The 14,226-nt window shown below is 36.8% G+C and overlaps 2 protein-coding genes across 2 annotated transcripts; both read right to left on the bottom strand.

The window, feature by feature from the left end:
• Positions 1–5,038: 5,038 nt before the first annotated feature.
• Positions 5,039–8,693, bottom strand: LOC134654788 (carboxypeptidase B-like). Its single transcript, XM_063510258.1, has 5 exons — positions 8,595–8,693; positions 7,200–7,412; positions 6,409–7,041; positions 5,816–6,209; positions 5,039–5,599 (listed from the first exon to the last, which is right to left on the bottom strand). The coding sequence occupies exons 1-5, from the start codon at positions 8,657–8,659 to the stop codon at positions 5,045–5,047; spliced, it is 1,860 nt and encodes a 619-aa protein (XP_063366328.1). The 5' UTR covers positions 8,660–8,693; the 3' UTR covers positions 5,039–5,044.
• Positions 8,694–9,313: 620 nt separating this feature from the next.
• Positions 9,314–13,093, bottom strand: LOC134654489 (carboxypeptidase B-like). Its single transcript, XM_063509931.1, has 6 exons — positions 12,991–13,093; positions 11,754–11,963; positions 10,945–11,056; positions 10,448–10,570; positions 10,114–10,302; positions 9,314–9,955 (listed from the first exon to the last, which is right to left on the bottom strand). Exons 1-6 carry the CDS (start codon positions 13,056–13,058, stop codon positions 9,347–9,349), a joined length of 1,311 nt encoding a protein of 436 aa, XP_063366001.1. The 5' UTR covers positions 13,059–13,093; the 3' UTR covers positions 9,314–9,346.
• Positions 13,094–14,226: the final 1,133 nt, after the last annotated feature.

Here is a 14,226-nt window from a genome sequence, read left to right as displayed (position 1 = left end):
ATCCCGAAGAACTTTTCGATGGATTTAGGTGCATCGTTGCAGCAAGCCGGTATCGGAATCTTTCAGCTTTCTAGCCCCTTTAATCCCCGATCGGCTAATTGCTCGTTCAGCTAATGCCGCTGTTCTCTTGCTGACCATTGGTGGATCTTATGTCTTTGTAATAAAGTTTAGAATCAGTTAACAGCGTGGACCGGTATTAAATTGAGGATCGGATTAGATTGGCTACAACTTACCTGAATCCGTTAGAATTATGATAGAAGGAACGAGTGCTGTCGAACGGTAAGGCATCCGGCTTGAAAGCCAGAGGTGGCGATGTCGAACCCCCGGCTCGTACCGAACTTACGAGTATGTACGAAATGTCATGTGACATTTCGTCGGTGCGAATAAAAAAATCGCTATGTGTTTTTTACGATTTTTTGATTTTGGCATATTTTAATTCATTTTTCAATTTCCCGTCGACCTATATCAATATTTTTTTTTTATATCTATATTAGTTTTGAAAATAACTAACAAAATTTGTACAAAAAAATAGCTATGTGATTTTTCTTGCACATAACGAAATTTAATGCCTTGTTTTCCGTCGAGGGTGATGGCGATAATGTTGCACATGGCGATTTATTGACCCTAAAATCCGCTATGTATCATTTCTCGTGCTACGTTACTTTGGCAATAAATCGCTATGTGTAAACTTTACACATGACGATTTTAAGTGAACCAAATTTATGTCGCTATGTAGCAAAATTCTGGTTAAAATAATTTATATTGTAAAAATTTACGAAAAATACTGTTTACTTTCTGCATAAGTATCATGTAAAAACCATAGATCTACCAGAAAAAAAATACAGGTGCAACAAATATATTACAAACCGGAAAATAAACAGTTTTTTTGTCTCCTGTAAAGTAGCTAAAAAATACATGGCGATTTTTTTATTCGCACCGACGATTTTCCGATTGCTAGTGTCAAATCTTTTCTGTCGCGTCCAATTGTGTGTACTTAAAAATATAAATTATCACCAATAGAATAGATTATATAGATTGAATCGACAATCGTAAAAAATCGTCTCTAATAGCTATGCATTTGTCACAACCCTAAAATTGGTTTTTGACATGTTGAAGCCCTTCGAGTTTGAAAAAGACAAATTACTATTCTTCCTACAGAAAAAAAATCATAATTGACATGTTTTTGTGCCTTATACAGGGTGCTTCCTGTAACATGAGCAATAAATTAAACTGTAGGCTGTACTCCTCAAACTGACCAACATTTGTTCAGCAACTTTTAAAAATTATGAATCCTTAATTATGAATTTAGACTTCCTCTTTTTCATACAAACAAATATTGCCTTCAATGTACGCTGACATTAGTGTTTGACGTTGCTTGTCACGCTTTAAACATAACAAAATTTGCAATACATTACGTCTTAGAATAAACTTTAAAGTGTAATAAAAATCAAAACCTGAATTATTTTCAAAAGTTGCTGAACAAATGTTGGTCAGTTTGAGGAGTACAGCCTACAGTTTAATTTATTGCTCCTGTTACAGGAAGCACTCTGTATAATATATGTTATGTGAATAAACATCCTAGTTAAAATTCAAGCCTACTTGAAAAATCCATTAAGTCCACTCGAAAAAAAAGCAAGAACCTAAATTACAAAACAGACAATTGTTTTCCCCAGGTACTAAAGGGGAATCCAGCAAATGCCTCCGCGTTTAAGGAGGGGGGGGAGTGCATATTGCTCGGAGCCGGACGTGCGGTGCACGCTGGACAAAAGGGAGGGGGGAAGTCGGTAAAAATGGCACTAATGTGGAAACTACAAATACGATGCGTGCATTGCAAAATAACCTCACTTCACACAAAAGAAAGAACAGTAGATACAGTACTTATAAAAAAAAAACAATTGTACCAACATTTACGAACAGTTAGTAATTGGGGATGAATTTTATTTGTTTGTAAAAGGCAACTTGACAATGGAAATGCTACTTTATTTGGTTTATGAAAGGTTCGAATTAGATTGCAATGAATATATATTGATAATGAACATTGAGAGTTCGCGGATATTTTTGGTATAATATCTTTACGTTAAATTAAGCTAGTTTTCTACCTAGAGAAAAAACGCGTTATAAAATCTGTAATCATCGTCTATGCAAATCCCAGCACTACGTGTAGGTATGTACTTATGTACCCTACACTATCTCATTGAAAGTTTAAAAACCGCATCACCGACCAAAATTCGTTTTCTCTCTTCCTCTAAAACTACAAATAGACAAGCAACTATCGATTCCGTCGACACCAAACCTATTTCAAATGCCGTGACCGTTACGTTTCTTTTTTCAAAGTCAAAATACGTGCGCAGAAAGTCAAGGATACTATTCTTGTCTTTTACCGAGTTTGGGTCTGTACACCAGGTGGCTTTCCGCGAACTTCGAAAACTGGAATTATTAAAAAAAACTGTATCTCTGTTCCGTCTTTGTCTCTCGTTAAGGCTGGAGCGATAAAGAAGAAGATAGACGACCTTCGAATTTCGATGTTCGCATTAATTCCTCGATATGTAACATCATTAATGTACTTATTAGAACAAATTAAATTATTTTCAGAAAATATTTTAATTTGTTTTTAATTCAAGTAGACACACTACTATATAAATTATAAACTTTAAATAAATGTCATATACTAAGAAAAAGTGACCAAGGCCTCCAGTGCCCCAGGCTGGAATCGAACCAGCGTCCTCTGCTATCGCGGCAGCTGATAAGGTAATAATTTAATTTGTTCTAATACATTGATTGGCAGCGCCATCTCTCTCGCTAACTCGGTATCACCTGAGATGATCCAGTTAGAAAGGTCGAACCATACCTACCTTAGAGGTGGCCAGGGGGCGCCATAAGCCTTCAGTAAGAAGTGCATAGGTATACTTGGAAAAATTCGACCTATGCCGCTGTGGCCCAGTGGCCAAATGGCACAGGCACCTGCCGCGATAGCAGAGGACGCTGGTTCGATTCCAGCCTGGGGCACTGGAGGCCTTGGTCACTTATTCTTAGTATATGACATTTATTTAAAGTTTATCATTAATGTAATTATACAATCTGCAATCAAACTTTTTGCATAAGGTCACGTGGGACAAGAGAAACGGGCCCCATACATTCCACGACTCTCCTCTTTCCGCACATGAGACTAAGTATTTTTAAGTTAATTTTATTTACCTATGCATTCGTTTTATTCTTAGTCTTATCATTAAATTTAGATACCTATAATGTCTTAGGATATCTTTGTTTCTTTTTCTTACAAGAGTTGCTCTTAGCCCATTGTAAATTTGTAACCCGGGGACCTAACCTTAATAAAATTTGAAAAAATTGTAGATTTTTTTGTACTTGAATTATAAGTTTTATTATGTCTGTTTATTTCTTTGTTTTTATGAATAAATAAATTGTACTTCAAGTCAGTCCACCTAATATAGAATATCAGTGGATATTCTAAATATCATTTACGTAGTGATGTATAAGACTAATAGTTGGCTTGAGTTGAGGCCGATGCTCGTCCAGCGTTGAGAACAACGCCAGGTTAATCGGAAATTGCTCCTTGTCCTGCAACTGTACCGACGTTGTTCTAAAAGAGAACTGTTCGGCACAGAATGTCTGTTCCATTTTTGTTGTTTTTATTACTTTATTCGTTTTACTTGTTTACCTGTTATAGTTTATCGTTATTCAATATATAGTTCACTTAATACAGGAAAATGAGGAATGTCGAGATCCGACGCCGCACTAAGGTAGGTACAACGTGATGAGTGACGTCTGCCAAGCAGAATGATGGCAGATGGACCAAAGTGTTGCCGCTTTCAGATGAATGAAGCGCCTGGCCTGGATGAGACTAGCCCATGACCTCATCCAGACTCAATTTTTTTTACTAACTTTTTATTTCTAAAATATTGCATATTTTGTCGAAGCGTGTTGCAGATGTTTTTTGCTTGATTAGGTATATTGACGAAGCCTGAGTTCTGAATTTTGCCTCTATTTTTGAAGCTAAAAAACTAGCCGGTATTACAAAATATACATCGACAAAAGGTTTCGTCGACAGCCTAGCTAGTACCTATACTATTTATCTATCTCTTGTCGTACACAAAAACAAATACCTACAACAAAGATAAGATTTGAAAAAAAAAATAGGTATCTAGAATTCGAGACACCTACAGTTATCGAACGATCCTCAATGCCACGCAAAAATGGAACATAGTTAATACAAAAAATATCGCATTCCAAAACACAATACAATTCTTCGCAAAAAATTAAATAATGGTAGCCATTTAATATTCCCATTTCTCAATAATAGAATTTCCATCTGAGGCAGTTGAAGAGACACTGCAACAAATCTTATCGGAACGTATTAAATTTTGAAAGAGGGTCGTTATTGCAGAGTTTAAAATGAGATTTTCCCTTTCTTCGTAAGGGATCAGTTTCCAATTTGGTGAGACATTTCTACTTTTAAATCAGTTTTATTTCAATAAGCACTGAGTTGTGACCAGAAATGATTTTGTAGCGCATTTTGACTAAGTACTAGAATGACGGAATTTTGCTGAAGTAATCACTACATAGTATAAAACAAAATCGCTTCCCGCTGTCTATATGTGTGTCTGTATGCTTAGATCTTTAAAATTACGCAACGGATTTTGATACGGTTTTTTTTTTTAAAGATAGAGTGATTGATAGAGGTTTATGAATAATAATAAACGTTAATTACAAATACAAGACAATGTATGTTGCTGTACATATATTCAGCCTGAATGTTGTTGTTTTGTGAAAATTTAATATATTACATTTGATTTAACAAGTCAATTAAATGACTGACAGCGATATCTAAATTAACTTCCTTTCAGTGATGCCAATTAAGCCTATTTGTCTATATGCTCATAAGATGGCTGCTTAGCAGTTAACATGTTTTTGTTTCAAGAATAACTAACAATAGGTAGGTATATATCATGATTTGTCTACGTAGTTTGCTGTGATTTATTTAATAACTAAAAAGGAATTAATCTTCTTTTGTTTCTTTATTTTTATTTTAGTTTATCAAATTATCAGCTGCGACAGCCACAGCACGCCAAACATCTTCGACAATGTCAACAATTTCATTTTCTGGTACAATAACTCCGTCAGTTCCTCGTCTAACAATATCAATATTAAAAGCATACAGCACATCATTAATTCTAGCATAATCTGAACTCGTACCAGACGCTCTATCTCCGTAAGCTACTGATGCTATATCCAGATGATATTCATCTTGCATTGCTGCTACCATTCCCATGGCAAGCAAATGGTTTTGTCTGAATGTGCCACTTGCAGCGAATTCATACTGCCAAGGATAAGAGATATAGCCTCCACCATTCTGTAGAGAAATGTACATGCTGATCCGATCTCTGTAAGTATCTACGATACTTTGAATTAATTGGGTTTCAATTTCAGAGTTCGCTCCAGTGCCAGCATAAAGGTGACTACAAGCACTGGAACTAGAATCGGCTCTGGACCAGTCGATATTGAAATTTCTGTTGATATTGACGCCAGGACATATGAAGCCCAAATTGCTTTTCGTGCTGAGGTTCTTCTCCCAAAGACGAAGCTGTAAAAAAATAAGACTTAAAAGTACTTATACATAAATGCACACAACATAAAAATATTACAAATTTCCTGTTGATTTAATAGCAGACTTAAAGGTGTGTATGTATCTATAGTTACCAATAACAACTCCAATAGAGCCAAATAAAAATGAGTTCTAGTCCGCCACCGTATCTAAGTAACTAAAGACATCACCTTGGAGTTGGTTTTTACTACTTACGTCAGTATGCGTGTATTCATATCCATCAGGATTTACTACAGGTACGACAATCCAATCAAAATTATCTAAATATCTCGCTTGGTTACTTTCTAATACTTCTTCTACAATCTTAAAAGCAGAGGGTATAGTGATCCATTGCCTTGGATTTATTCCTCCCTCGATAACAATAATGGGCTTGTTTTCTTCGCCACCGGTTCTGCTTAATTTTAGATATACTAAAGGTCTGTTAAGATCAGTTGAAGCAAATTCTACAACTTTAATAGAAGCGGTCTGAGAATCTTCATATGCATCGCGTATTTTGTATATGTAGTTCAGTATCTGAAAACAAGGATACCGGGTTAGAATTGTTACACCATTTGAGTGAGTTAAATTTGATATAAGTATGTTACAGTTTCTAATAAATGGACAAAGTTCAAATAATAAAAATACTTAGGGTAATATTGAGTTAGCGTAAACACTGTCAATAGTGGCATTTACGTGAAACATTATGCTCATACTTATGGTGGCTATAATTTAATCCAAATACCGGGTATTGAAAGCTAACGGATTTATAAACAAAAATTCGGCAGGACAGGGCTATATAGTCCATTAACTGTAGTAAGGTACTAACTGTGTTGTATCGATAATAACCGTCAAAATCAAAAGTGATGTCATCCTCTTCACTTTCCTCGGTTACGTCAATCTCTTCGGTTCTATCGTCTTCATCAGTGACGTTGGTTTCTTCGGTTTCATCGCCACCGTCCCCATCTTCATCAGTGACGTTAGTTTCTTCAGTTTCATCGCCATCGTCCCCATCTTCATCAGTGACGTTAGTTTCTTCGGTTTCAACGCCACCATCCCCATCTTCATCAGTGGCGTTAGTTTCTTCGGTTTCATCGCCACCGTCCCCATCTTCATCAGTGACATCAGTTTCCTCAGTTTCATCACCATCGTCCCGATCTTCATCAGTGACGTTAGTTTCTTCGATTTCATCGCCACCGTCCCCATCTTCATCAATGAAATTAGTTTCCTCAGTTTCATTGCCACCATTTTCGTCTTCGTCAGTGAAATTTGTTTCTTCAGTTTCATTGCCATCAATTTCGTCTTCGCCAGTGACGTTATTTTCTTCATTTCTATCGTTTTCATCTCCCTCGCCATCGGATCCGTCTGTTTCATTTGGGTATTCGTTTTTAAAAGCGTTGCTTGATACCTTCTTTGTGACACTTGATTCCTTGGCAGTTAAGTATCTGTAAATATAAAAAAGTATGTTGTCATGGGTTGATATAAACATCAATGTGGTACATTTACCGTTTCCTAGCAACAAATGTGGTTACTACGCACACCAGTGTACTTTCAGTAGTATTTACAAATAAAAATATGGCGAGTAGGTACTTCATTAACTTACTCGTATACGTCTTCAATTACAATTTCTTTATCGATTTCCAGCTCATCAAGCCTTTCCTCAAACCAGCTGAAGTGTGAGGGAGGCACCATGGCTAACCCTGTAAAGTCATACTTGAAGTTTGGCTTTATCCAGTAGTCTATTATATCTGCTTTTAACAGATTTAAATTCTCCTGCTGCTGTTGTGACGTGAGTTTAACATTGTAAACTTTGTGCCTGCAAATAGATAATCATATTATCATTTCTTTATCCAAATAACTGAGATCCATTGGTTAGGTACATAGTGACTTAAAATCTATTGTTTATGTTTAAAATATTGAATTAACTAAAATAAATTCCACAAAATTAACTACCCATGATTATTAATTAGTTAATGTTTTGTGCAAGAATTAGGCTTTCCTACAAACCAGGGATCGGAACCGGTTTTTTGCTAAAACATCGAAATAACCACAGTTTTTCAATTATTTTATACTCAAAATGTAGGATTCAGTTGTGTGTTTAGGTAACGCCACCATCCCTTCGTATTATTATATTGCCCAATTAGAAATGAAATAATATAGCAAAGAACGACAAAATACCGTTCCCATACAAAAATACCGATATCCGATCCCTGCTACAAGCATTCAGGATGTTGTTAGAGCTGCTACTAACTAGTGAGGCAGTTCTATAGCGCACGACGGCGTAAAAGGGGTCCCGTTGTTTTCCATAAAGTTTTAAGTCATATTATCATTCATCACTAGTCATAAAACTGAAACCGTTAACATTTTAGGATTTTCGTTAGGTTATCCTATAGATAGGTTAGGTTAGGTTAGGTTTGTTTTATGGCAATCCTGAAAAGTGACGCGTTTCTGAACCAAATGAATTATGAATAACGAAAATTCGGGCAAACAATACATTATGGCTTAAAACTATTTGGGAAACAATAGAGACCCGGCGTGAAACCCATCTGAGCAAAATTATGAAAATGAAAGAATAATCTTAGTTGTTAAATAACTTTGCAACTTGTAATAATAATGTAATATAATGTATATATATATATTACATTTGGCTCTCGTTAGTGCCTTGTTGCCAACCAAGACCCAATAATGCCTTGTTGCATGACGCCAAGTCATGGGATTAGTTGCCAAGCGGACCCCAGGCAGGCCAGCAAAAATGCCGGGATAACATAGCGCGAGGACGAAGAAGAAGAATGATGGCTCTCGTGTTTTAAGTGGCGTAATTGGCAGTTTGAAAATTTGGTCTTCCTTCCTCATATGAGAATACTTAAGAACCAACATAGTTTCTTCATATAAATTGTTTCATACATATTACGACACACGCTTCGTAATCAAAGTTAAATATCAGTAAAATTTGGACAATGCAGTCAATCTCACAGAAAATTTAAGCTGTCTTACTTACCCCATATACAATTCATTTTTAGCAACCACTAGAGGCACCACACTTGTCAAAAATAAAAATAACATTTTACAAAAAACGTTAACACGCCCGCAAGAACGGTAATAACGGCGAGATTAGAAGTTAAATTTTCTTGACATAGGCAGGTGGTATCAGAACTATCAGGGTGGTAAGATAATTGATAATGTTTAAATACCTAAACTTTATATTATTTCGAGATAAACTATCAAATATTTACGATAGGCATGATAGTAGTGATTGATGAAGTGTCTTTGAAACTTATTTCTGCTTAATGTTACACGGTGATAATTTGTCAACAACATTGTAACAAAATACCACCACACTATAATTAGTTACCAATAAATGGATCACTATCGACAAAGAAGGCTAACAAGGATACATTTTTATTTCAATTTTTGTAGGGATGAAATATCAAAATTTGTGACTCTCTGTATTTGTTCAAATTTTTCAAGCATGTTATAAATTTCATTTCGATCTCGGTGCCTCCCGTAACTCCCGTAAGCACTTCATATATTGCCAGAGAACCGCTTGAAATTAAAAATAAAATTGGTATCATATTTATTAAAATTGGAATATCTTTGAAATAAGTTTTATAATAATAAAATATTAACTGCAATATTAGGCTTTATTTTATATTTGATGGAATGCAGTTTATTAAAATAATTTAATCTGGACAAATGCATTAAATAAAACAACAATTTTCATATTAAACGCTTTTACCTATATATTACAATTTATTTTGCATTAATCTTCGTTCTGTAGCTCGCCAGTGCGCTTCTGGCACCTGCCTTAATACCTTCCCAGGTTTCAAATCCAGCCTGCTCAATAAAATCAGGATCCACAAAGAATCCGGCACCAGTTCCAAAGCCAAATCTATGACCCGGCAGTTCAAATGTATACGCTAACGGTACTCCCGAAAGCTTCGCATAGTCCATAGCAGACCCTGACGCATCGTACAACACCAAAGCGACATTACCGACTATATAGTTGTTGTTCCAACTCATTTTGACAGCGTCTATTTCTTGGGCCATGCGGACGCCGACAAGATGAAGGTTGAGACCATTGGCTGGAAGAACACCATTTCCGTAACCATATAAGATCATGCTTCCAAAACTGTGGATGTCGAGAAACAGTTCCAATCGGTCCTTATGCTCGTCTACGATGTTCCTGATGATGGCTGTTTCTGGTTCGGAGAAGGGACCGCTGCCGTGGAAAGTGTCCATGCAGACGATGTTACTGGAAGCTTCGGACCAGAAAGCATCGAAGTTGCGGTTGAGATCGACTCCGACGCACAAATTGCCGACCATGTAGCCGACGGCACGGTTCTTTCTCCATAAACGTTGCTAAAATTAGGTTTTAAATTAAATATAGATTATGATGATACGGTCAAATGACAAGAAGGTTGGGCACCGAAATGACAAACCTTCTAGCTTTGTGTCGATAGTTTAAACCCCTTAAAACGAAATTAGTTATGTCTCAACTATAATCTATAATATCTTACATTAGTATGCGTGAACTCGAACCCGTCAGGGTTGGCAATAGGCAAGATGATCCAGTCGATGTTCTGCAGCAGGTCTTGCTCAGTAACGTCAATGACAAGCTTCTGTATCGCGTACAGAGTGGCTGACTGCGTGATCCATTCACGGGCGTGTAGTAAAGACTCCATGTACACTACTGGTTTGCTGGTATCCTGGAAAAAAAAGGTAAATAAAATTAGAATTAAACTTACAAATAAAATAAAAGTGGTTTACAATGGGGTGCCCGAGACTCCCGACTGCCCAAAGGTCCCTCCCCTAGTTAGTACTAGATAGTAGATTAGTATCCGGCCTACCAACCTGGAAGTTAGTGGTAGATATCTTTAAATACTTGATGTCTCTGCCTTCGAAACTTTTGCCAGCGTTTACCAAAGTAACAACGTTTGGGTATGCTCTTGCCAATTCTTCCAAATATGCGTCAATCTGAAAATTAAAGTTACACACTTAATGTTAGGTATTAAAAAAAATACAATTTATAATATTTACTATTGTCATACTAGTTTCCGTCCGTGACTTTGCGTAGAAGTCGTTGAAAAGCCATATTTTACTCCACATTGGGTTCAATTTCAAAAATTCCTTTTTTAGTACTACCTACGCTACATGTTTCAAATTAAAAACTCATTTTTTTGCAGTTTTCAACTGGCTTTTCAAACAGTTTCGTCTATACTATCTAATTAGTTATTGTAGTTAGTTGTAGTTTTATGTAGTTTATAATGTTTGGCTTGTTAACTTATTTAATAAAAATACAATCAATAATCTGTAAAACGAAATTGTTTTAATAGATGTATTTAAAATACCTCTTCATATCTGTAGACGTTATTCAAAGGCAAAGCCAAAGTCGATGCTTTAGTAGATGTGCGGTTCTTGCTCGACGCATTTCCGAATAATTTATCTTCCAAATCCAACAAACTGAAATACACAAAAATATTATCAAACAATTACGATCACGAAAGCAAATTGAACAAGAATTTTACGTTGTGGTTCGAAAAATACTCTGTCCTCCTTAGTCCCAGGGGCCTTTATAAAGGCTTTATTTCAATTTTTTTTTTTATTAAAATAAGACAAGGTTCCAAATTAAAAAACAAAACTTAAGCTTCTGGGACTAGGAGGCTATACTAACAATAGGTACTCTCTTTGACTCAAGAAAATGACAACGGACTTACGGACGGATATTTTCAAAATCCAACAATTTTTTTTATGTTGAACAAAAACAAACACTGACAAATTATACAAATCGACATGCATTTGTCATTGTTTGTTATCTTGCAAAATTTGATAATGCCGCCGTTAAATTTCACTTCAGTAGGTATCACTAAAGTTCTGCCATTTTATTTCATTATCAGATTATCATCAGCATTTTAAGGTGACAGTCCATTTTCAACCGCAGCTGCACTACTGTTCATTTTATTATGGAAATTGACAGTAACAGCGACGCGTTCAGTACCAGTAGTGCAGCTGCGGTCAGAAATGGAATGCTACCCTTAGGCTCTTTAAAATCGTCTCCATGACGATTTAATAAAAAAAAGTACAATCAGCGATTTCTTGAAGCAATTTGTTATTAGACGGGTACGTAGGTATTTTATTCAAATAGTTTGAAGAAACTTACGCCTTCACATTGTCCACTTCCAGCTCAGCCTGTATCCCCTCATCAGCCATCAGATCCTGGAACATCTTGGTCCTGGCTCCTGACACCATGACTACACCTGGATGGTCCAGGGTGGCTTCCGACCATATGTCCAGACCGAAATCCTCTTCCAGATCTTTAAGCAGCAGGACATGGTCATGATCTTTTACGGTGACTTTGAAAATTTGATGGCTGTAAGCAAGACAACATTATTATGATGTGTCTATGTGATGGACGTGAGATGCGTCATTAGCATTACCAAACTAAAATGAAGTTGGGCGGGACATGTTGCCACTTGCCAGGTAGAGTGACGGCAGATTGACCAAAATGTGAACAGAATGATGGCCGCTTTCGCGACATTCGGAAGATTGCGGCCATTGCGGGTCACTTTTGGATGTGATTCGCTCAGTGGGCGATAAAAGCCTGATATAATGATGATGATGTGTGTCGAGTACCATTTCCGCATTCATTAATTTATGGCTTCCAAACCGGTAGTCGTGTTTCGAACCCCGGCTCTTACTTAATTACGACTGTCATTCACTCATTTTGTCATCATTTTCATTTTGATTACGGTTGTAGCAGCATTGCTGATGCAGCATTACTGCTGTAGTTCTGCAGCAGTAGGAAATTGGCGAAGGCACTGTCTACCTTGTATAATAAAATGAGTGACCGATTGAACGTTCTTATTGCAATAGCAATGCGTCAACACCAGCAACGTAATTTATTAAGGTGACATTCGGATGGCAACTGCAGCTGCCACTATTGCGGCATGACTGCTGCGACGTTGACACGGACTGTCACTGTCAGTTTGCTTGATAACATGAATGACAGATTGAACGTTCTAATTACCGGTAATGCGGCAACGCTCATTGTATCAACAGTGACAACGCCCGCGTTAACGCCGCTGCACCAGCAGTAATACAGCAACAGTAATGCGGCTGCAGTTACTATCCGAATGTCACCTTTAAGGTGATAGTCCATTTTCAACCGCAGCTGCACTACTGTTCATTTTACTATGGAAATTGACAGTACCTAACACCGACGCGTCCAGTACCAGTACCTAGGTAGTGCAGCTGCGGTCAGAAATGGAATGTTACCCTTCAGGAACATGAAACTGACATCCGTAACAGTGACGCCCAGCTGGGAACTTAGATTATTATACGAGTATGCTGGTATTGCTGATAATGATGTTACTTAAATTCACTTAAACTAAACTTACCCATAGTAAATTTCATGTTTAGCATAAGCTAAACTAAAAATTAAAAACAACGCCACAGCCCGAAACATGACGCTAGCCGGTCACAAACCTCGCCACAGTGACAATAATTAATTAGGCTGATTGATTCGCCAAATAATTAATTTAATCTATAGATACGGTATTTGGATGAATCAACTTTTCCTTGTCACTTGTCGACATGGTTACGATCTCCTGTACGGATATGATGGTCGTTCTTGTCTACGTGACAGCGTGATAAAACGGTGTCCGTCACTTTCTTTCCCACGGTGTTAAACAGTGACAGTTATTTTATCACGTGGATAAAGATGGATAAAGCTATCCATAATAGGCTGGCTGTAGGGCTAAGATGGTCGGCTCTTTATCATTTGTCACCATGCCTGTCACGTTCTAACAAGTATGTAAGTAAGTGCGAAAGTGACGCATGAGCATGACTTGACAGGTGATAAAAATGCCACCATGATACCGCTGCAGACCTATATCACAAAACCCCGGTTTTATGATATATAAATTAACCAGAACGCACTTTTGTGGTAGTTATAAGGCCTTTCCACAATGTGCTATCTAATAAGGCCGCTAGTAGATCGTTATACAACATTATTTCTAAGAAACAGTGCTACCTACTTAATATTAACCCCTGGCTGACGGGACAGAATAATAACAAGAAAATGTTGATTTACCTATTTCTTTTTCTTCTTTCGCTCTTACATTACAGGTGACATGTCATTTGTCGCTTCAGAGTTAATTTAGACGGACTCTATGTACGATGAGGCAGATGACTCCCCTGTCTATTTTTGCATGCATCGAGGATTACTGTAATAATACAATCTAGAACGTTATCGCGTTCATTAAATCAGATAATCTCAAATCGATAACTTATAAATTGCAGGTATTTTCGACACGTGCATTCATTAAGTAAGTGTTATTTATTTGTATGGCAAATAATGTTAAATATATTATATATCATTGTGAAGTTACGCTTTGGTCTTCATCTGCAGCTGCACTTCACCAAATTTTACTTTTTGAATGCAAATTGAATTCGTTTGAAATCGCTAATTTGTTAGGAACTTTGGGAACAAATATATTTTTATTATGAAATAGGTACCTAGTTTGTTTTGTGTTTTTTAATTAGTGACACTAATATTTGAATGCGACTGTAGCAGCATTGGCATAGCATTGGGTTCCGCTGTGACAGGGTGGCATGGGTTTATGGCGTTAGCC

The sequence above is a fragment of the Cydia amplana genome, chromosome 15 (assembly GCF_948474715.1).
Source record: "Cydia amplana chromosome 15, ilCydAmpl1.1, whole genome shotgun sequence".
Taxonomy (NCBI): Eukaryota; Metazoa; Arthropoda; class Insecta; order Lepidoptera; family Tortricidae; genus Cydia; species Cydia amplana.
The sequence above is the reverse complement of the archived record's forward strand: the minus strand, read 5'-3'. Positions and strand labels throughout refer to the sequence as shown.